The sequence below is a fragment of the Colias croceus genome, chromosome 29 (assembly GCF_905220415.1).
Source record: "Colias croceus chromosome 29, ilColCroc2.1".
Taxonomy (NCBI): domain Eukaryota; kingdom Metazoa; phylum Arthropoda; class Insecta; order Lepidoptera; family Pieridae; genus Colias; species Colias croceus.
This window is the reverse complement of record NC_059565.1, coordinates 3963505-3988091: the sequence shown is the minus strand read 5'-3', so window position 1 is coordinate 3988091 and position 24587 is coordinate 3963505. Positions and strand designations below refer to the sequence as shown.

The window sequence follows — 24587 nt, the reverse complement described above, 5'->3', positions numbered from 1 at the left end:
GCATAAAATCACGATCAGCTTAATCTCCCTCTTGGCAATATTATGGGCAGCGTTGACTCTACTCGCCCAAACTCGCGCTCTAAAGGCCTAAATGTCTTTGATCGGCCGTCATTGTAGATGTTATTTCATAATCGCCGTAATGGCGGCACAGACAATTTGTGATAATATGTTACTCGAAAATCTATATGACTATAAATGGTAGTGTTAATTTTGTTATCCGACTAAGTTGCAGCTCCACGAAGGAAATAATTTAAAATATTAAGAACACAAAATCATGATCAGCTTTAGAAATTATTTCTATTTATTGTATGAAATCATCCAAATATGATTGTTTTAATATGTTACGCGAAACTACCTAAATAAGAGTGGTAGTGTTCGTTTTATTATCTTACTAAAGGTATCGGTTCATGAATAATTTGTTAAAAAATTCTTAGTATTATAGACATACCTTTATTTGGCATCTGGTACAGTCGGCCAAGAAAGTGGTGTACCACCCTGTTTGAATATCGCTTGCAGATTCATAGGTGATAAAGATTAGTTTCGCTTGCAGATCGATCTGACAACTTCTATTGCTGTCTTTATCTGATTATTGATAACGACTATTACTGTTTGTAACGTACATGGATATATTAAATAATAAAATAGATATATAAACAAATTAAAAATTATGCAATGATGCCGAAATGGTCCCCAAATGAGCATATTGTACTGCAAAGGAAGTTCCTGAAAATCTATTTTTAGCGAAGACTTATACTAGTACTTTTCAGATCACCTCAATTTTTAACATAATATTTTATTATTTAGATCTAAAGACCTTAGGCACCTTTAAATAATAACTAACGATTCTAGTATGTGTGTCTAAACTTCGAACAATATCTTCATTAGATATTGCATTAAAATATATACTGACGATATAAAAACAAAATAAAAGTTTATTTGCAAACACTGTTGCGTAAAATATGAAAAGTTAGGGACCTAAGAGCCTTGTGGTACCCCCCTAGTGAATGTACCGTTACGTTTATCACATATTCTACCTTTTCAACAAACCTCAGAAGCTCGTATTCTACTACACAAATAGCAATATACTTCATATTCCCAGGTATACTATCATAAAAACACATTTTAGCAAGGAAAATTTTAATATTAACTGTATCAAAGGCATGAGTAAAATCAAATAGTATAAAATTGGATTCACCACGATCTGACATAGGACTCTTTTTACCCGGCTTAATTTAGGAATAGGGATATAATTAAATAAAAACGGCGTGTGTCACTCGGGGACTGGGGCGGTTGCGCTATTGCATGCTATGCCTTCAAGCCACACCTCCGCCCGTCCCCGTGGGGAGCGTGAGGTTTTTTCGTTACGGAATTTCTCAATTCGGTCCCCGCGCTCAAGGCCCGCAATAGAAGCTATGCAATAGCTTAATAATAATTTTTAAATTCTATTTCATAGTATCATAAACTTTAAATTCCAATGAAATTCGACATTTTTCAGGCTACAAAATAAAAAAATCGTCTGTAAATGTAATTTTATTCTACGGGAAATAAAACAATACAATTAAACAATGCTTCGCTTAATAATTTATTGCTTAAACTTAATAATGTACAATCTAAGTCGATTTATTTTTCTATAAGAGTCATTGGTGTTATAAAACACATTTTTTGAAAAATGTATTTTTACAAGTAGCAAAAATGTAAAAAAAATTTAAACATTTTGGATAAATTTATACTTTCATATAGTTTTAAGTGAAATACATGTTTTAATAAACATATTACAATTCACAAAGATCTAGTGAAATTCTTAGAAACATCAAAATTGAAAACTCTTTATTATTTTTCTAGATATTTTCATCACTTTTGCTTACACCCCCACTTTTGACCCGAATTTTGACCGACACGCTATTTATCGGTCAATTTCGCCGAACACTACATCCAGAGTACCGATGATGGCTACAATGTCGGCCAACATGAGATTTTTGCCGATTTTCTCGAGAGCCGCGAGATGAGCGAAGCCGGGCGCCTTAATCTTGCATCTGGAAAGGAAATATAATATAAATACACATACATTTCTGCAATATTCTGACGATAAATAGCATAAAAGAAGCCAGAATAAAACCTTTTTAAATTATAACAATAATATAATCTATACTAATATTATAAAGCTGAAGAGTTTGTTTGTTTGTTTGAACGCGCTAATCTCGGGAACTACTGGTCCGATTTGGAAAATTCTTTCGGTGTCAGATAGCCCAATTATCGAGGAAGGTTATAGGCTATCATCACGCTACGACCAACAGGGGTGGAGCCACGGGGGTGAAACCGCGCGGAGCAGCTAGTACATTGATAAAGGCGGCCATTATCCAATCCTTAAGTTGCTTTTGAAAATATAAGCGAAGTTTTAATATACAGTAGGGAGTCAAAAAAAATCGGGAGAGAACATAAACATGTTCAATCCAGTTTAATCCTATGCACCCATTGAGATATACATAATATGGAGACGACACCGCCTACATCACATATGTTCCGCTCACCATAAGCCATATGGCTTAACTGCACGCTCATTTTTTATTTGTTTTAAAGTGAAACGCATCGTGTGTGTTACGATATTGCACAAATAATACAAATAATACGGAAAAGTGCAAAGGAATAACTTTCATCGGTAAGTACTAAGTACCTAACTAGATAATAATTTTTAAAACTTGGTTCGAGCAAAAAAATGGCGCACAGATTTTGTTCGTGGTGTCTTCTCCATACGTAGTAATATTATCTCAATGTATGCACCCATCATATTTCACCAGTTTAAGAGCTATCGCGCAAGAGCAACTTTTGTCTCGTTCACTATATTGTCTCTCCCATCAACTCTATGGGCTAGTAAGAAAGTGCGCGCACGTAGCGACGCAACTCCCCATACAGTTGATGGGAGAGGCAAAATAGTTGCGGAGACAAAAGTTGCTCTTGCGCGCTAGCTCTTATACTATTCCCCCATCATATTTCACCAGATTAATACTATCCCTCCCCCTTTATTATTTCACCAGATTAATACTATCCCTCCCCCTTTATTATTAACTCACCTATAAGGCTTAGAACTGCCATCGGACACCAGATAAATACCGAATTCACCCTTCGGGGCCTCAACGGCTGTGTAACTAGAGCCGGGCGGTACTTGGTAGCCCTGTGTGAACAGCTTGAAGTGGTGGATCAGGGCTTCCATCGACGTCTGTAAGTGAATTTAACAGTATTTAAGTGGGGTGTGGATCAGGTCTTTTCGCGACGTCTGTAAGTGAATTTTAATTGTGTTATAGTAATGTGTGCATCAGGTCTTTTAGCGACGTCTGTAAGTGAATTTTAATTGTATTAGTGATGTGTGAATCAGGTCTTTTAGCGACGTCTGTAGACGATATTGAACTGTATTAAAAAAGGTGCGGATCAGGTATTTTAACGACGTCGTGACGGGTGGCAAAGTTGGTCGGGTTGCTTGTTAGGGGTGTACACAAAGAGTTTTAAGAATTCATCTATTTGAAAAATAATGCATCTGGAATTTTATAAGTATCTTTTACGTACTCAGCGTATGTAAAACTATTACCTCCATTGAGCTTAGAATACCGACGGTAGGACATGTATAAATACCTTCATTTCCTCCCTAGAGGGTGGTGTCAGTTTAGCATCGTCAGTCTTAACCTCGCCAGCTGGCATCTGGTTGAGACATTGGTCTATGATGCGGAGCGATTGACGCATTTCTTCTACGCGGATTAGGTATCTGTGGGAAATAAAAATTAAGTTACAGTTTTTGAGACGAAAATAAGTTAAATATAATATTTTTAATTTGTTAAATATCATAAAAAAGAGTGTGTGTACTTATGTACACGCGTTAGAAGTTACTTCTTTGGCGTATGGAAAAAAATACTAGAATATACAACTTGAACATAGTTATCAATTTTCATACCACCTAGAACTAACTTCATGCTGTTAAATTTATGTGTCGGTGTGCGCGCGCATCGTAACAATTCACTCTCATCATTTTTCTCCATCGCGCCAAAATAAGTATAACTTCAAAAATCATACAGTACAATATATAAATAAAAATCTGTTTGCCTTAGGAAAATAGCGTTATACAAAATTAATTAAAATTAACCAAACTGTTATAATAAATGTACTTATATATTTATTTTTTCAGATGAAACAAACTCTACTTATAATAAATACGAACAATAAACTAGGAAAAGATAAAACATGTGATAACGTTAGCATCTACCTACTGACTGTATCTTACTAATATTATAAATGCGAAAGTTTGTGAGGATGTGTGTGTGTGTGTGTTTGTTACTCTTTCACGCAAATACTACTGAACCGATTACAATAAAATTTAGCACACATATAGAGGGTAACTTGGATTAACACATAGGAAATCCCACGGGAACGGGAACTATGCGGGTTTTTCTTTGAAATCGCGGGAGAAGTCGCGTGCGGAAATCTAGTAAATTATAATAACGATCCAGTAGTTTTGTTAATTTTTATTACTACGATTCTGAAACTAAATCAATAAAAAAATTGCCATTTTATAACATTAAAACGCTTCTCTAGACCACAATCACAACCACAGTTTAATATCCAATCAATACACAAGGAAAACACTATGGGGATCCCCCTTAATATACATATTTTCTAATTTTTAGTATTTGCTGTTATAGCGGCAACGGAATTACATCATTTGTGAAAATTTCAGCTTTTTAGCTATTACGGTTTATGAGATACAACCTGGAGACAGACAGACAACGAAGTCTCAGTAATAGGGTCCCGTTTTACCGTTTCGGTACGGAACCCTAAAAATCTCGTTTTAAATTCATCAACACTATAAAAAAACCAGCTTTAAACCCGTTAAAACACTCACCTATCATAACAATCGCCATTAGTACCGATGGGCACGTCGAAATCAACGAGATGGTAGGCATCATAGGGCTGCGTCTTGCGTAAGTCCCATTTTATACCGGAGCCTCGCAACATTACACCGCTGAAAATAAAATTAATATATTTATTTATAACATATCTATACTAGTTTAGTTTATAGACATAATTTTATGATAAATATTGGGAGAAGCCTCTGGCTCCTGAGACACAGTTTAAAACTAGTTCGGGAGCCAAAGGATTCATTATTTAGACCTGTGTAATTATGTGAATAAAGAATTTTATTATCTATTATTTTTATTACTAATATTCTAAAGCTGAAGAGTTTGTTTGTTTGAACGCGCTAATCTCAGGAACTACTGGTCCGATTTGAAAAATTTCTGTGTTAGATAGCCCATTTATCGAGGAAGGCTTATAGGCTATATATCATCACGCTAAGACCAGCAGCGAAGCAATGCGGGTGAAACCGCGGGGAACAGCTAGTGATAATATAATAGGGATCACAATTTACAACATTACATATTCGTTAATATTACAAATTTAATTATTTTTTCCTCTATATTTCTCTATCATACAACTTCGTCAACTACAACTTCGTCGAGCCTAATCATCATCATCAGGCCATACACGTGTCAGAAATGAAACTTTTTTGACAAGATTCAAAGATGCCGAAATTGTCGCTTTTCTCCATGGCGTGACAGTATTACCATGACGCCCCTAAAGAAATTTCACTTCAAAAGTTCGCCTAGTCTCAAACCCTCGACTTATCGATTTGAAGTCCGGAGTCCACAAGACTGTTTTCACACTTTTTTTTTTAATTTTCACACTCAAATTTCTTTTTTTCCACCTTTTACGTACCTGAAGCCGTAATTAAGAGCATCCTGTGCGGACACAATGCCGATATCCTTGGTCCGTTGCACCCAGATCCTATTTGTGGTCAGCACGTCTTCAACTTCGTCGAGCCGCTCGCCGAACTTGCTCGCGAACTCGTATATATCGTCCATGAGGCCGAGCGGCATGTCCTGGAAGTGAATATCACTACATATTATAAAACAAAGTCGCTTTCTTTGTCCCTATGTCTTAATCTTTAAAACTACAAAACGGATTTTGATGCATTTTTTTTAATAGATAGAGTGATTCAAGAGGAAGGTTTTAGTATATAATTTATTATGTTGTAAACAAAGCGGCCGAAGCCACGGACGGAAAGCTAGTTATGTATAAAAGAAAGAAACAAAGACAGGTTATAATATAAGACTATAGAGAAATTGTTGTTTCTGTTTATAAAATCTCTAAAATGAATCCCTATTTCTCCTGGTCACGGCGGATGGCCAGATGGATTTTGACAATATTTTCTTCATTGTTATTGACAAAAGAAGGATCTTATGAAAGAGAAAATCAAGAAATTCACATAAATAAATAAACAAAAGTAAACTGAAGCCAGAACAAAGTCCGTCTGTGCTGATAGCTAATTTTTAAATTATTAGTTTTCACTAGACCGTGCTATATATTTCGCAATAAAAGCCTATGTTTTCTCAGAGTCTAAAGATTGTCTGTGCCAAATTTCATCAAAATCGGTCTAGTAATTTATGCGTGAAAAGTGAAAACCATACATATATACATACATAATTACCAACCTTGCGTCTTTATAATATTAGTATAGATTTATGTTTACCAAGTAAGAGGCAATTTTTCAATTCTTGATCAAAATTTATTTGTTGAGTAACATATTAAACAACCAATTAAAAAATGTGTTATATTGCCCAACTTTTCACATTTTACTGATGACATTTTTCATTTTTGTATAGTTATATATAAATTAATTGCAAGAAATAGACTTTAAAAATCACCCCATAATATAGATAAAATTATTCCAGTAGGTTAATACTAATTTGCTCACCAAAGAAACACCCCCCGGGCGTATATAAGCCGAGTGCATCCTAGCACCGCTCACTCTCTCGTAGAACTCCATCATCTTCTCTCTCTCCTCGAAGAGCCAGAAGAAAGGAGTAAGAGCGCCAACGTCCAACGCGTGAGTACCGACCGCCATTATGTGGTTGAGAATACGCGTTATTTCAGCGAATAGCGCTGAAAAAAAAAGGAAGAGATATTTTAATAAAAAGAAAAAACGCCGGGTGTCACTCGGGGACTGGGGCGGTTGCGCTATTGCATGCTATGCCTTCAAGCCACACCTCCGCCCGTCGGAGTGGGGAGCGTGAGGTTTTTTCGTTACGGAATTTCTCGATTCTGTCCCCGCGCTCAAGGCCCGCGATAGAAGCTATGCAATAGCTAAAAAAAATGATTTGTTGACAACAGTAAAGTAGATTTTCGCGGGTAGGCGCGCAAAAGAAAATAACGTATTTTTGCTATCTCTGTAACTTGAAATTGAAATTTTATTTATTTTTAAAAGTTTTTCTAAATCTAAATGTGCTAAATCGTAGCCTTTACCTGCCAGTGTCCTCTCCTTATATAAATTTCACTTTTCTGACACTTAAATTTCACTATCACTATATATCACCACTATGGATTCTGTTCAACACTCCATGATGGAAATGACTGCTACTTTTAATAAGAAAATGGCTGAGTTTCAACGTGATTTGCAGAATATAAGTAGCAATAACTCACAACCTGCTTCTAACAGCCCAACGTCCAAATTAGCAGCGGAATTCAATGCATTTCAGTCTTTTGTGCTGTCATCCCTTAAGACTTTACAATCTCAAATTGCATTTCTTTCAACCCAATACAATAACTTGGAGATGAGGAGCCGTAGAAAGATATTATTGTTCCATGGTGTGCCAGAAGAAAGTAAGGAGAATACCACCAAAGTGGCTATCAAGATCTTGTCGGACCATCTAAAAAACTTTGAGTTAAATGTTGATGATATATCGCGTTGTCATCGCTTAGGTTTCTCAAATAAAGACAAGCCGAGACCGACAGTCATTAAATTCAAGGATGTTGTTAAGAAAAACAGTATTTGGTACGCTAAAACTGAACTTAAGGGCAGCGGATTCACACTATCTGAGTTTTTAACCAAAGACAGGCATGATATCTTTGTTGCTGCTAGAGCTCGCTTTGGTATTACAAATTGCTGGACCAAGGATGGAAACATTGTGGTACAACTTGCTGATGGTTCTAAGCGAAGAGTTTTGGTGATGGCTGATCTGGACACAATTCCTTCCAGTCGTGCAAGTCCCTCCACTGGTGCGTCTGTTTCCGCGTCTAACAAAGAGTCAAAATTGGTGTCGAATGTTAGACCAAAGAGACTTGGCCGTGCTAAGTAACGTTGTAACCAAATTTTATGTGTATTCAAACTTTTGTTAGCCTCAATTTTCTATCTTCAATGTACCTACTATTTCAGTTTCAATGATTTGTTAAATTTACATATTTATTTCAGTTTTCTCTTGCAATACTCTAAATGTTTCTAAACTATCTTATTGTAACTAATTTAATATTTTTACTTTATTGTAGGTAGTACTTGTTTATTTTCATTACATCACTTGAGAATTGAGATTTGACGTCATCCTTTTTCTATTTCGTTGTACCTTCACTGACATGTTATGACTTTGACAACTGAATGTTAGACGTCAAATGTCAACGCTTTTGTGTTCTTTGTGAAATATTGTGTTTGGATACTTGCTTATTTGGTATAAAATTGTAGCAATCTTTAAAGTATCTCATGTTTTACGAAATCTGGTGGTATTGGCTTGTTTAACTGGTAACGCTTCTATTTTTATTTTAATATATTGTTCTAATTTGTGTTTTTATATAGATATATTTATTTATCTTTATATTTACATATCTCATTTTTAATATTATTATTTTATTTTATTTTATTTTTATTTATCTATTAATATATTTTATTTTATTTAGTATATATACTATTTATTATTTATAAGATGTCTTTAGACTGCAGCACTTCTAGTGACACATTTATATCTGTTTCATCGAACGATGAGCGATCTGGGGAAGACAGCTTTCACAGTACATCATCTCCTTTAAATGTCCCTTCTCTTTTCGACAATGGTCTTAAAAACTTTAATGTTGTTCACATCAATGCTCAAAGCATCCCGGCTCACTTTCCCGAACTATTAGCATCTTTCGATTGTAATTCTCTTCACGCCATTTTAATTTCGGAATCCTGGTTAAAACCTTGCTTACCTTCTTTATCTTATAGTCTCCCAGGATTCCAATTGATTCGCAATGACCGCATTGGCAGGACTGGGGGCGGGGTAGCTATTTATTTGCGTTCGCATATTCCTTTCTCCATAATCAGTAGCTCTCCCCAACCTCCACCTGCTGATGCGGCTGAGCACCTTTTACTTGAGGTATCCTTGTCCAACACAAAAATTCTTCTTGGTGTTTTCTACTCTCCCAATTTAACTGTTAACTATTTTTCGTCGTTTGACCACCTTCTTGATATTTACACCCCTGCCTATAAACACATAATACTTATGGGCGATTTCAACACCTGCCTTCTCAAGGGTGATCTGCGTAGCAAAAAGTTATTGTCCATTGTTGATTCCTTTAACCTAAACATCCTTCCTCTTAGCGCTACCCATTCCCTTCCCAACTGCACTCCTTCCCTTCTCGACCTCATCATAGTTTCCTCTCCTGAACTTGTCGCTAAGCATGGTCAGTGCTCAGCTGATTTGTTCTCCTTCCACGATTTAATCTTCCTTTCCTATAAACTGAAGCCTCCCAAAGCTAAGCCTAGAACCCTTATGCGGCGCAATTTTGGTAAAATCGATGTAGATCGTCTTTGTGAAGATGCCGCTGTTACCGACTGGTCAGTCATTTATTCAGCAGGGTCCATTGACGAGAAGGTTGCGTTATTTAACTCTCTACTTCTGAACCTATTTGACGAACATGCTCCTTTGCGTCCAGTCAAGGTGAAGCATTTACCTGCGCCGTGGATGTCGGCTGAGCTTAAATCACTTTTGAAAAAAAAGGCACGTGCGAAAACGAAATTAAGAATGCTCGATTCTGATACTAACCGAGCCAAGTACCAGAGCATACGGAATCGCTGCAATACATTATGTAGGGATGCACAGCGACGTCACATTTCTTCCTCGATTGAAAATGGCGACCCATCCAAAATATGGAAATTTCTTAAATCCCTCGGTATTGGCAAGTCTGCGCAAAGTTCCCTTCCAGACACAGTTTCTATTGATGGACTGAATTCCCACTTTGCTAATCCTCTCTTGGATTTTAATACTAATTCTAAAGCGCGGACCCTGAGCTCTCTCCTTTTTTACCATCTCCCGACTATCGCCCGTTCGTTCTAAGTCAATTTTCCGATTGTGGTGTTAAGAAGAGCATATTGTCTATTACTTCTAAGGCTGTCGGTAGTGATTGCATTGGTCGGAGCATGATTATTCCTATCCTTCCCGTCATTAATCCTGTCATCACACACATCCTCAACTTTTCTATTTCCTCGGGTACATTTCCAGTAAATTGGAAAGATGCTCATATCTTGCCTCTTCCTAAAATTCCAAATCCTGTATCTCCCTCAGACTTTCGACCCATCGCTATACTGCCTTTCCTATCGAAAGTTCTAGAAAGACTAGTGCAAGAACAGCTAAGTCGCTTCCTTAATTCCAACAATCTCCTAAATCCTTATCAATCTGGATTCCGCCCAGGTCATAGCACGACCACTGCTCTTATTAAAATCACTGATGACATACGCCTAGGCTTTGACAATAAGCAGTTAACAATCCTTTCGTTGCTTGACTTTAGTAATGCATTTAACACCGTCGATCATGAGGTATTGTTGGCTATGCTGCGCTCTATTAACATATCTCCAACGGTTATTGATTGGTTTCGTAGTTACTTGCAGGGACGTCGGCAGCGTGTTCTAGTGGAGAACCTAACCTCTTCCTGGAGCAACGTTCATGCCGGGGTTCCGCAAGGTGGCGTCTTGTCTCCTCTCTTATTCTCAATCTTTATAAACTCTATCTCCAATCACATTACTTCTCCTTATCATATGTATGCAGACGATTTCCAGCTATATTCGCACGTGTCACTGCCAGAACTTACTGAAGCGATTTTTCGTACTAATACTGATCTCGCAGCCATCGTCAATTGGAGTAAGGATCATGGCTTAAAGGTAAATCCCGTTAAAACTAAAATTATTATACTTGGGAGTAAGCCGCTTTTGAACAAAATTAAATGGGACTGCTTGCCGAGTGTTGTTGTCGACGGTACTCGTATTCCGTTCAGCAAAACTGTTAAAAGTCTTGGTTTGTTCCTTGACCAGCACTTGTCTTGGTCGGAGCATATTAAGCAAATGCGAAAGAAAGTTTTTGCTGCGGCATCCTCGATGCGCCGTTTACGTAACTTTCTTCCGCTCTCCGCCAAAATTGCGTTAGCTCAATCCCTTCTCCTCCCCTTCCTTGACTACGCCGACTCCTCATTTCCTGATCTTTTTGAGTACCAGCTAGACATCCTTGAGAGGCTGCAAAATTTCTGCATAAGATTTATTTTCGGCTTGCGTAAATTTGATCATGTCTCGGAATACCGCAAAAAACTCAATTGGCTTCCCATCCGTTTTCGCCGGGATGCCCACATCCTTCAGCTTCTGTACTGTGTTCTGTTCGACCCTAAAACGCCTAGTTATCTAAAAAAGCAGTTTAATTACCTTAGTGCAAATAGCTTAATCTCTCTTCGCTCATCTAACCTTCTACTTCTTTCCACACCAGCTCATCGTACTAAATTCTACAGCTCTTCATTCACTGTTCGCGCTATTCAGCTTTGGAACGCTTTGCCGGAATCGATCAGACGTGCAAAAACTATCAAGAGCTTTAAAGTGCTCGTTAAAAATCATTTCCTATCATTATAATGTGTTGCTTAGCATGATATTTATTAATGAGTAGTATATTGTTTACTAGAGATCTCCTTTTAGTACTTTTGTATGTAGTGTATGTAGTATATGTATTCTTATACTTTTGTACGTAGTGTATGTAGTGTATGTAGTTTATGTATATTATGTATATTCTTGTATATAATATGTATATTAAATGTGTATTTTTAAAATATGTATTATCTATACCTACTACCCATTTTATAGCACTAGTATATAATTAAGTACCTATGTATTATTTATTTCTATTATCGTTATTTATTTTGTGCCTTCGCGTTCACGTTCAACATTCCGTGCCAACAGGGTTGCCTGGAAGAGATTGCTTTAAAGCAATAAGGCCGCCTTTTCGTACATATGTGCCTTTGTGTTAGTTTCTTTTGTTTTGAATTATTGTATCTTTTCTCTGTCTGGTATATATGTACAATAAAGTATAAATAAATAAATAAATAAATAAATCTTTCTGCGGCAATCGAACTCGCGTTCCGCTATTTACCATGTCGAATTAAAAAAGAAACATAAAAAAAACCCTGCAATATTTTCCTACTAGCTGTGCCCTGCGGTTTTACCCGCAGTGCTCCATTCCTTAGTGTGATGATATATAGCCTATAGCCCTCCTCTATAAATGGGCTATATAACACCGAAAACATTTTTCAAATCGGACCAGTAGTTCCTGAGATTAGCGCGTTCAAACAAACAAACCGACTTTGATTTCAATGACATATTAACAACAAAACTTGACCATTTTTGACTATCTTTTCACTGTCGATTTTTCGTCTACTTGTTTATTGTACACTAGTTTTCCGCCCGCGGCTTCGCCGCCTTTTCAAAGAATAACCCGCATAGTTCCTGTTCCCGTAGTATTCCAAGTTACCCTCTACATGTGTGCTAAATTTTATTGTAATCGGTTCAGTAGCATTTGCGTGAAAGAGTAACAAAACACACACACATCCTCACAAACTTTCGCATTTATAATATTGAGTAGGAGAGGAAGGATAGTATTAATAACATTATATTATCCATACTAATATTATAAATGCGATAGTAACTCTATCTGTCTGTCTGTTACTCAATCACGTCTTAACTACTGAACCAATTTGCATGAAACTTGGTATAGAGATATTTTGATACCCGAGAAAGGACATAGGATAAGTTTTATCCCGGAAATCCCACGGGAATGGGAACTATGCGGGTTTTTCTTTGACTGCGCGGGCGATGCCGCGGGCGGAAAGTTAGTCTAACAAAACTATTAAAAAACGATTTTACTCACTTCTAATATACTTCGCACGCAGCGGTATATCGATATTCAACAACTTCTCCACGGCCAAACTGTAGCATTGTTCATTGCACATCATCGACACATAGTCCAGCCTGTCGAAGTATGGTAACGCTTGTGTGTATGTCTTGTATTCTATCAGTTTCTCCGTACCACGGTGCAAAAGGCCTATGTGTGGGTCTGCGCCGCGTACTGTCTGTAATATTGAAGTTTATTTGAGTAAATATACAGTGTGGAAATTTTCGACGGGTACTTGAAATACAGGAGAAAATATTTTACTGAAAGGAAACATTTCATTGTTTTTAAAAAGCAATAGAACTGCATTCAAAGATTTTCGAAAATTCACTTGCGTCAAGCGGGAATCGAACTAACTATATACATTATATTATTTGTTATATTTTTTAATTTGTTGAAAGTTTGTTATATTATTCATAAAATCAACACAAATATGTCTTAAATTAAGTAAAAAAATACTGTCTCGCGTTATTTTACCTTCAGGTTTTTATTATTGTTAATCAACATTTTGAAAGATATACATAAGACAAACCATCATCTATAATTATGGAAATGAGATTAATTTTCAAGACAGCCAAAAGTTTAGTTGCAAAAATCATTGTGAAATTATTAACATTATTTTCTAAACAAACCTCTCCATCCAACTCCAAGACGAGACGCAACACGCCGTGAGCGGCGGGATGCTGCGGGCCGAAGTTGATGATCATGTTCTTGACTTGCTTCTCGGTTGGTGTCACCACACCTTGAAAATTAATGTATGTTTAAAACTACAGTAAGTGCCCTTACGCACTAGCGGTTAACCGCGGGGGCGGCTAACCGCGCGGTTAGCCGCTTTCCCATTTTAATATGCAACCGCTTATGATTGTACGCACTAATCATAAAAGCGGTTACATATTAAAATGGGAAAGCGGCTAACCGCGCGGTTAGCCGCCCCCGCGGTTAACCACTAGTGCGTAAGGGCACTTATACATTTTTGAATAGAAAAAAATTCGATTCGCCTTCGCCCGTGGTACATTTTTACGTTTTCTCTCCATAAGAACCATCCTCGTACTTCAAGAAATGTAATAAAAAGAGAACTAACGAAATCGGTTCAGTTGTTCTCGAGTTATGCGCTTACCAACACATTTACGCAGCTTTCCGCCAGCCGCTTCGCCCGCATAGTCAAAGAAACACACGCATAGTTCCCGTTTCCATGGAATTTCCGGGATAAAACGAACCCTTTAACCTTCCTCATGTCTCAAGCTATCTCTTTTCCAAATTTGAAGTAAATCCATACAGTACTTTTTGAGTTTATCCCGGACAGACATAAAGACAAACAGACAAAAATTCTAAAAACTATAATTTTGGCTTCGGTATAAGTTTTAAATCACACCCCAAGTATTATTTTAAACAAATATTCAATGTACAGTTTTAACTTTCCTACGATTTTATTAAATTTAAAGATAATTTTAAGATGATTCATACCAAAAAAGGGCTAATTTGGCGCTACTGACGCTCAATTAATAGGCTGTAGTTTCGTTGTTTACTGCTCGATTGTCATAATTGAAGGTTAATTAGAAAGGTGATAAAAGTAGCTATATGTTTTAAAATAAGCTAAATTCTCATAATTCTAACGGTTACCGAGATTTTTACATTAAAAAAAATATATATTTCATAAAATGTTGATTTTTGAAAATATTTCAGTTGGTACTAGTTTTACATTAATAAATCCTAGGAATCAAATAATGTTTATTTAATTATCTTTCAATCGACACCCTTTTTAAGTAAATCGGTCCAGTAGTTATCTAGATATACCACACAATAGAACGGCCCGACGGCCACCTTTGCTACGTCATAGCTCCCCCCTCCATACCCCTAGGAAGTGACTACCGCACTTTTTGTGTTCAGAAAAACATGCCGATGAAGTGGATATCAGTAGTCCGTATGACGGAGGTGAGTCCCACGGAAATGAATTTTATTTCAATTGGGGACTGTACTATCATATAAATTACAAATTTTTAGTAAATGTCCCTGTATCTTCTCTAAATAAATCCATAAATTTTACACTTACCACTGTACGGTGGGTGTGCAAGTTCCCTTCCAAGTTCCTCGTAGAACATCACCGGTCCCTCGAACTGCTTGATGAATTGTGGATCTGGATGCCATCTGTGGGCTTTACGATCTTGGCTGAAAATACGAATTTATTTGTTAGTTGTATTATGTATTATTATTTTGTATAAGTTATGGCTAAAGTTTAGGATTAGTTTGTTAAGATATATATTTGCGTAGTAGTTTTAGTACTTGCAACCATATAAATCTATACTAATATTATAAGGATGAAGAGTTTGTATGTTTGTTTGAACGCGCTAATCTCGGAAACTACTGGTCCGATTTGAAAAATTCTTTAGGTGTTAGATAGCTCATTTATCGAGGAAGAAATTCAAATTCAAATGAATCACAATAAATCATTTGAATTTTGAAGGCTATAAGCTATATACGCTACGACTAGCAGGAGTGAAGCCACGGGGGTGAAACCGCGCGGAGCAGCTAGTTGAGAATAAAGCTATTGAAGATATGTAAGTAGATCGACCTTAACTGTTTTCGATGTGAACATTGTGGTTTTTGTATTTTTCACTTTAGCAGGTTACCAGGCGAAATAAAATAACAGAGTTACTTTGATTTTATTATTTGTAGTGTAGTTAATACATACGAAATACAAAATCATAGCTATCAGCTGAGAAATTGCGCAGGTTAACCTAAGTTATTACATAATGGTTTTTTTTAAGTTTTTACACGAAAACAAGAGAAACAAACACTTTTCTATATCGTTGGGCACTCACTTCACATTGTAAATGGCTGGTAAATTCTTTAATAGCCCTTTAGAAGGGTTTAAATTGGCGGATTTTCGCAGCAAAACATTCACCAACGAAGCCATTATTGCAGAGACTACGTTTCGTTTCACGTAATTCTGACGTTTGAAATTGTTGTGATATCTAAAAATTTATCTTTCAAAGCAATATCATGAATTTATAATAAATGTAGGGATCAACTTATGGAGCACTAAAATAAATATCAATATATCAATTAATTCGAGTTCAATGCCTCTTGTTTGTTTTATATAACGATTATTCTTCGAGATCAGAAAAAGCACTTCTACCTATCCCGTATAACGAGATACAATAACTAAAGTCACTTTTCTGACGTCAGTAGACAGGAGTCACAGCTACTTTGAAGTAGGTATTGTGAATGGTTTTAAAATATAATTAAGTGCGCTGAAAATTTATTTAAATTAATCATACATCAAGGCATTAGTATCGTTGTCATTAATTTTTATTCGTTCTGGGCAAATATAAACTCACAGATATAAACTATGCATAGAACTTCAATCAACATTTCGTTTGCCCCAAATTATTGATTGGCAACACTGTAAAGCACCAATTAAACTTTTTTCCCTTCGTTCTATGATCTGTCTGTTTTTATTGGTTGTCTGTAAATCTACAAATCTTCATTCAATACATTCAGCCTTCACTTGTGCATAAAAAAAAGTTAAGTCTTGACGCGAGTGATGCAAGGTGCTCCTAATAAATGCGTTCAATGTTGTGTTTTATACTAGTGCAAGTGTACCGATTTATTGCTTATATTATTTGCAACATGTGATTTTATTGTAAATAATTAAAATATCTTACAAAATGGACGTGAAATGCTATAATCGTGGGTGTAATATGTGACTTAGTGGAGTGCTTATGTTCTTTTTTGGAGAACTTTTTTTGTTCTGTGCTTTCTAAGTTTACTCGTATTGAATTCCGTAAGTATTTAGTTCTAATGTCGATATAATTAGCTATATTGACATGCACTTGTATGTAAGGTAGTGCTTATCTGCAATCACAGACTGCAATAATACATTTAAAATGAGCAGCATGAGTCACATCTAGCGTATCCCTTTTTATTGTTTTTATTATTATACAAACCATCAGAATGGCATTAGATCGCATCGGTCTTTGCAAATGTAATAAATAAGGGCTAATTATTATAGTTAGCTTTTTGAATAAGACGGACCATTATTTGATACGTAACTTTTCTTTTAGCAAGTGTATGGTTGAATGAATGGTCACGAATAATTACGATTTACCTTCTATAAAAATATTGCATATTGTTACGAATATGTATACCTAGGTACCTAAGAATGAAATCTTAAGTTATAAAAAAATAATGTTCTGTAAACTACTAATAAAAAACAATAAAAAAAAAACTTAAAATTATATTTATTTTTGGTATTTTTTTTAAGTAGGTAGAACCTACAATTTGTTTATTATAAAAATACGCTAAAAACAAAATTGCCAATACAAATTCATACACAATTTAATTGGATTTATTTTTATTCAATTAAAGTTCAGTTTTTAATCTTAATCTAGCTACTTTTGATTATATAAATATTTAACTAGTTACAAGTATACTTTGTCTGACCGGTTGGCTTAGTTGGTAGTGGCCCTGCCTTCCAAGTCAGAGGTTGTGGGTTCGATTCCCACCCGGGGCAAATATTTGTGTGATGAACATTGATGTTTGCTCCGGGTCTGGGTGTTAATTATCTGAGGCGGGATATTAGGCGGTTTTACCCGCATTGCTCTGCTCCTATTGGTCTTAGCATGAAGATTTATAGACTATTGCGTTCCTCAATAAATAGGCTATCTCACACCGGTATGATTTTTCAAATTGGACAAGTATTTCCTAAGATTAGTGCATTCAAACAAACTCTTAAGCTTTATAACTAATATTAGTTGATAAACAAAATGGTAAGTATATTATATTATGTATGATAATAAGAATAAATTAAGAGCAATGTATTTTTTACTATTAATCTATGGTAACTTTAGCCATGATCCTACGTTTTCCTTTTTGTCGTATCTTAATTATTAAAAAAGATATGAATCTTTCAAAACGTAAGAAATAGGACAGATTTTCCATTATGTTCCGTCTTCCATAAAACTAATTTTTGAACATTATATAAAAAAAGCAAAGGAAAGAAAGAATAAAAAAAACGTAGGAACATAGCCTATACTTTTCTCTACTAAATTATGAAAAAAATAATTAAATCGGTCCAGTATTGGAGGAGGAAACAGGGGACTACGGAACGTCGAATTTGTGTAATTTTCCTAGGTATTTTCGGCCCGAGCTGCCGTTGTCCCTGTCGCGCTCTACGGGGGAGGCTTGAGGGCATAGCGCGACAGCAATAGATAATAGGAAAACCTAATTTTGAATTCTCTCACTCGTTTTGTTGGCTCTTAATCATAACAAATAATCCAAGATATTATTGTTTCAACATGTCTGTAATTAGTTTTAATTGCTTGTATTAAGATGAAAATAACATAAATGCTGCAGATTAAAATAAACAATGGTAACTAATAGGTTTTGTTTATTATGCATTTTCCACATAATCTTTTTAAAACGGTTCCATATTATATATCTATGTTTGTTTGTTTGTTTGAACGCGCTAATCTTAGGAACTACTGGTCCAATTTGAAAAAATTCTTTCGGTGTTAGATAGCCCATTTATCAAGGAAGGCTATAGGCTATATATCATCACGCTCAGACCAACAGGAGCCAAGCGAGTAAAACCGCAAGGCACAGCTGGTGTTATTATACAGAACAACACTGAATGCACTCGCGCCCGCGGGCGAAGGCGCCTCACCAGAACAATAGACAAAGAAACGATGCACTTTAGAAAATAGTTGGCACAAAGTCTACTATAAAAATACAACTGACATTGACCTGCGACACAACGTCGAGATATCATTAAAATGTATACGATTCAAATAACTAGCGTTTTATTAGTTTTATTTAATAGGTACTTGACTCTAATTGAAGTTGGTATGGTTGACTAGGCTAGGGAATTCATGTGAATTCAATATAAATAGGGCATGTTGAAATGGATGTTTTAAATGTAATATTTTCATATTTCATAAATTAAATGAATGTGAATTGGTTTTATAATTAGTTAAGTATGCTTTATATCTATACATATAATAAATCTGTAGTAACTAGGGTCAATTCTGTACATTGAAAATATTGAAAAAATAAATAGCAGGGGGTGTTACTGGATCGATACCAAACCCAAATATGTGATTAAAAATTTTTTTGTCTGTCTGTCTGTCTGTCTGTCTGTCTGTATGTTCAGGCATCACGTGAAAACTAACGGTTCGATTTCGATGAAACTTGGTATAATTATACCTTATTATCCTGGGCATAAAATAGGATACTTTTTATCCCGGAAAAATACGTAGAAAAAAATAAATCTTCATTTTTCCGCGCGGACGGAGTCGCGGGCGGAAGCTAGTCTATACTTATAATGTGATTTTTATTTATAATAGTTAGTCAGTTGACATTATTATCTGTGTTATTATTAATCAAAATTATGAGTAGTTATTATGTAAGCCAAATGAGATTCTTCATCTTAAATTTTTTTGAAATGTAATAGTTGAATCAAAACTACCTTCTTCAGATGTAACAAAATTCATTCATGTAACAAAGGGATTCAACGATATATATTTATGTTTATTACAATACAAAGTTTCTCTCTATATGTCTCTCCATAAGAACCTTGTATGTAATTCTATTTATCTTTCTGCTTTTCTTTTTTTGATTGCTTGGAAGAAATTGCTGTTAAGCGATAAAGCCGTCAATTGCTTCCTATAATATCCTTCTTGTCAACTTTGAGTGTGCAATAAAGAATAAATAAATAAACCTGCCTCGTGGATTAACAAAACAAAAAAGTTAAGAAAAATTTACCCCAATTTGGTTGAGCAGTTGTCGAGTTTTAAGCTTAGGAAGTTAGGAACACATTTAGCGCTTCATTTTTATGTATAAGTAGAGATAGATGTTGGATTTTTGTATGTATAGATGATAAATCACAGTAGAATTTGTGCAGATAAGGTATCTATTATCAAAACACGGCTTATCTCTATCAATATTAGATAGCGTCCAATTAACTAAACATTATCAGCTATTGTTCTCTGATTAGATGTTTAATTAATATAAACCTAAGTATAACAATGAGTGGCTGAATAATAAAGGAGGAATTATTAGTTACTAGCTGCGCTTCGCGGTTTCACTCGCGTGGCTCCGCTCTTGTTGGTCTTAGCGTGATGATATATTATAGCCTCGATGAATGGGCTATCTAAAACTTAAGCAATTTTTCAAATCGGATCAGTAGTTCCTGATATTAGCGCGTTCAAACAAACAAACTCTTCAGCTTTATAATATTGTGTCTGTATATACTTAGTATAGATTCTTCTTGTACTAGCTGTCTTGCAGTTACACCTGCAGATGAAACTACAGGCAATAGCAAGTATATTAACATTTATATTTATAATAGTTATTGTATATTAACATATAAGTATTTATAACATAAGAAGAATTTTAGGACGATGTAGGACTTAGGACTTTTTAACGAACAACCTTTTATAACGGCTTAATCGCGTGCGTATCGTTATTACGTGATCTTTTCCGCCATTATATCAATAATTTTCACCCCCTATATCAATCACCTTCTAACTATATATACATAATATTATAACTAACCTCTCTATAATTACTACATAATTATTTATTACACTATCATTTTGTGTGTTACAAATTTACAGTAATACTTGCCTATGCATTCGTATTTACATTATTTTATTTAAGATTTTAGACCTTATTTTCTTCTAATCTTTCATTAACTAACATAGCCGTTATGCAGGCGTTAATGAACAAACAAACAAAAATAGTTACATAGGTATTATGTAGTTAGTTCACATTGAAACAGATGTACAGAAGTCTCATTATAATGTTTTATTTATCTCACTATGTCTCGAGGTATGTCCATTCGAATTATTTAATTACTTTTATGATTCCCGACATCCGTTGAACCATAGTATAAAGAGAGAAGTAGGCCGACTCCCAGCGTTAAGGAGCGCACGGTACCTAAACTCGCGAGGTGCAGAGTTGCATTGATATTTAAAATAATTGTATCGACCGCTCACAGCAAGCGCGGCCCTCATAGTACGAGATCCGGCTGCAGGATTAGTGCGTTCATCGGTTTTTTGCTGAAAACCGAATTTTTAAGTATATTTATAATTAGGAGAATATATATCGACTAGGTTGCCAGTCAAAATTTGGCCGCAAGCATGTTTAATTAAAATTTTTCTAATCGATTTTTGGGAAAAAAATTCGTTCACTTGTTTTTTGAATAAAATGTAGTCTACATCACGGCAAATGATATAAAGATTCAAAAAAATCACGGTTGCCGCTTTTCATCTGACCGCAACATCTTGGCAGCCTGGTGCAAACAGGTATGATTTCGATTCATTTTTACGTTCATAACGTACATTTTTGAATCATATATCAAATTAAAGCTAATTTTTTTCTATTTATTATCATATATGGTTGCCTAATTAAATCCGGCCGCAAATAAGGGTTGCCGGCTGTTAAAAATTATACACCGACGCATTCGCGTGCGGCAGCGAAACAACGAGAAAAAGAGAGGATCGGCTGTTAATTATATTAAATCAATATTACTTTTTAAATTTGTCATTTTGAAAAGGACGACATATTTTCTTTCACTCGACCTTAAATATTCAACATCTTTAACAGCCGGCAACCCTTATTTGCGGCCGGATTTAATTAGGCAACCGTATATGATAATAAATAGAAAAAAATTAGCTTTAATTTGATATATGATTCAAAAATGTACGTTATGAACGTAAAAATGAATCGAAATCATACCTGTTTGCACCAGGCTGCCAAGATGTTGCGGCCAGGTGAAAAGCGGCAACCGTGATTTTTTAGAATCTTTATATCATTTGCCGTGATGTAAACTTCATTTTATTCAAAAAACAAGTGAACGAATTTTTTCCCCAAAAATCGATTAGAAAAATTTTAATTAAACATGCTTGCGGCCAAATTTTGACTGGCAACCTAGTCGATATATATTCTCCTAATTATAAATATACATAAAAATAATGCGTCGGTGTACTAATAGGCGTAAATATTTATAATTTTTAACAGCCGGCAACCCTTATTTGCGGCCGGATTTAATAAGGCAACCATATATGATAATAAATAGAAAAAAAATAGCTTTAATTTGATATATGATTCATAAATGTACGTTAAGAACGTAAAAATGAATCGAAATCATACCTGTTTGCAGCAGGCTGCCAAGATGTTGCGGCCAGGTGAAAAGCGGCAACCGTGATTTTTTGAATCTTTATATCATTTGCCGTGATGTAGACTACATTTTATTCAAAAAAACAAGTGAACGAATTTTTTTCCCAAAAATCGATTAGAAAAATTTTAATTAAACATGCTTGCGGCCAAATTTTGACTGGCAACCTAGTCGATATATATTCTCCTAATTATAAATATACATAAAAATTCGGTTTTCAGCAAAAAACCGATGAACGCACTAATCCTGCAGCCGGATCTTAGACTATCACGAGACCATGTTGTGTGCATGCGTCAAGCTTGCGCACTCCGCGTACATACAAACGTCGCGATGAACCTTCGAAGATAACATACTTTTATCTTTATACTATGGTTGAACAACGCATGGGTAATTTGCGTCATGACTTTATTATTTTTAATTTTTTAATGGTGTTAAGTACTGAAGACGTGACATCAATTTAAAGGGATCTTAGTGGTGTAGACTTGGAAAAAAAGCTTGGAAGTTTTCTTCTTTTGTAGGTTATTTATTAACTAATGGTAGTGTAAAATAAATGTAGAATTAATTTAGTGTTTAAGTTGTTTTAAAAGTAGGTCACTTGTTTGATAAATATCTAACATAAATAATTTTTCAAATAGTAGGTTGTACCTTAGATGCGCGTGTTCAACCATAGTTGCAATTAAACTCTTCAGCTTAAAAATATTAAGCACTAGCTTTCCGCCCGCGGCTTCGCCCGCGTTTTGTAAGAAAAACCCGCATAGTTCCCGCTCTTGTGGGATTGCCGGGATGAAACCTATCCTATGTGTTAATCCAAGTTACCCTCTATATTTGTGCTAAATTTCATTGTAATCGGTTCAGTAGTATTTGAGTGAAAGAGTTACAAACACACACATCCTCACAAACTTTCGCATTTATAATATTAGTAGGATAGTTTCTTATCTACAGTAATATTAAAAAGAGGAAATTCTTGTTTGTTTGTTTGTTTGATTGTAATGAATAGGCTCATAAACTACTGGACCGATTTTAAAAATTCTTTCACCATTCGAAAGCTACATTATCCACGAGTAATATAGGCTAGGTTTTATCCCGGAAATCCCACGGGAACTGGAACTATGCGGGTTTTTCTTTGAAAACGCGGGCGAAGCCGCAGGCGGAAAGCTAGTAGTAAATAAGGCTAATCCCAATCGAGATAAAACAACCATGGCCGTTCGTGAGATCCATTTTTATTAGAAACTGCATTATAAATTAGGAATGTCACATTCTAGCCCACATTTTGATAAAAGATACCAAGATATGGAGGCTGTATATGTCAATGAACCCTTATCGTAATCAAGTATATATGTAGAAGCAGATGTTGGTAATAATTGCTAAATGAATTACTGTATGTGATTCATCTGGCTTCTGTGAAAAATGTTGGATTGCGTGCATGCTTTTGTGGTGCGGTTTTACTCGATTTTTTTTGGGTTGTTAGTTGTAATTGTTAAATATTTTATTGTGCATATGTAGTAGTAACCTTTGAGTTTATTATTGTACTAGCTATCCGCCCGCGGCTACGCCCGCTTTGTCTAAAATATAATAAATTACTAGCTTTCCGCCCGCGGCTTCGCCCGCGCCGTCAAAGAAAAACCCGCATAGTTCTCGTTCCCGTGGGATTTCCGGGATAAAACCTATCCTATGTCCCGGGGTAAAAAGTAGCCTATGTCCTTTCTCGGGTATCAAAATATCTCTATACCAAATTTCATGCAAATTGGTTCAGTAGTTTAGGCGTGATTGAGTAACAGACAGACAGACAGACAGAGTTACTTTCGCATTTATAATATTAGTATGGATATAGTATGGATATACTAAAACCTTCCTCTTGAATCACTCTATCTATTAAAAAAAAACCGCATCAAAATCCGCGTAGTTTTATACTATGTACTATGTAGTGATGTTGAAAATTTGAGCGACTGATACAAAATTTTTTTTTGCTAAACATTTTCCGTGTATTCAACTGTTTTCATCTTTTAGTCACATGTTAAAGTACTAGTAAGAGTTCAATACTTAATAGAATACGTTAAGAAAGCATATATAGGTTAATTAATATAATATTTTTATAGTTAACATTAAATTTAATATTGAAAGATGTAACAAATATATAAATTTTAAACTAAAACAATGGAAACTTGATAAGTACAATTTAATTTAAATCTAACTTAATGCTAACAATAATTACTTTTCAATAAAAAAAATAAAACGAAAATATAAAAAGTATTTGACAGCGGTGGGATTCGAACCCACGCCCTTTCGGACTGGTGCCTAAAACCAGCGCCTTAGACCGCTCGGCCACGCTGCCTGTATTTGATGTTGCGAAATATCGTGTCATAATA

At 35.3% G+C, this 24587-nt stretch overlaps 2 protein-coding genes and 1 non-coding gene across 3 annotated transcripts in view; 1 reads left to right on the top strand and 2 right to left on the bottom strand.

The window, feature by feature from the left end:
- Positions 1-1558: 1558 nt before the first annotated feature.
- On the bottom strand, positions 1559-16020 carry LOC123704478 (NADH-ubiquinone oxidoreductase 49 kDa subunit). Its single transcript, XM_045652872.1, has 10 exons — positions 15863-16020; positions 15094-15209; positions 13676-13785; positions 13023-13224; positions 6797-6984; positions 5758-5921; positions 4886-5005; positions 3625-3754; positions 3069-3214; positions 1559-2033 (listed from the first exon to the last, which is right to left on the bottom strand). The coding sequence occupies exons 1-10, from the start codon at positions 15955-15957 to the stop codon at positions 1904-1906; spliced, it is 1401 nt and encodes a 466-aa protein (XP_045508828.1). The 5' UTR covers positions 15958-16020; the 3' UTR covers positions 1559-1903.
- Positions 16021-16508: 488 nt separating this feature from the next.
- LOC123704479 (ankyrin repeat domain-containing protein 50) overlaps positions 16509-24587 on the top strand; it is a 78817-nt gene continuing 70738 nt past the window's right edge. Inside the window, exon 1 of the mRNA XM_045652873.1 lies at positions 16509-16827. The gene's annotated coding sequence lies outside the window, so the exon portion shown is untranslated. The remainder of the gene's footprint in view (positions 16828-24587) is intronic.
- Trnal-uag lies at positions 24474-24553 on the bottom strand. Its single transcript has one exon. It is a non-coding gene; the product is annotated as a tRNA-Leu (tRNA).

What these genes read in the sequence shown, in the direction of transcription:
- LOC123704478 (XM_045652872.1), bottom strand. Translation starts at nt 15,957, where the DNA reads ATGGCTTCGTTGGTGAATGTTTTGCTGCGAAAATCCGCCAATTTAAAC. An exon ending in GCGTGCGAAGTATATTAGAA is followed by an intron (nt 6,985 to 13,022) that starts GTGAGTAAAATC and finishes TTTTTTTTTCAG; the next exon opens with CGCTATTCGCTGAAATAACG. An exon ending in GGCAGTTCTAAGCCTTATAG is followed by an intron (nt 2,034 to 3,068) that starts GTGAGTTAATAA and finishes TTTCCTTTCCAG; the next exon opens with ATGCAAGATTAAGGCGCCCG.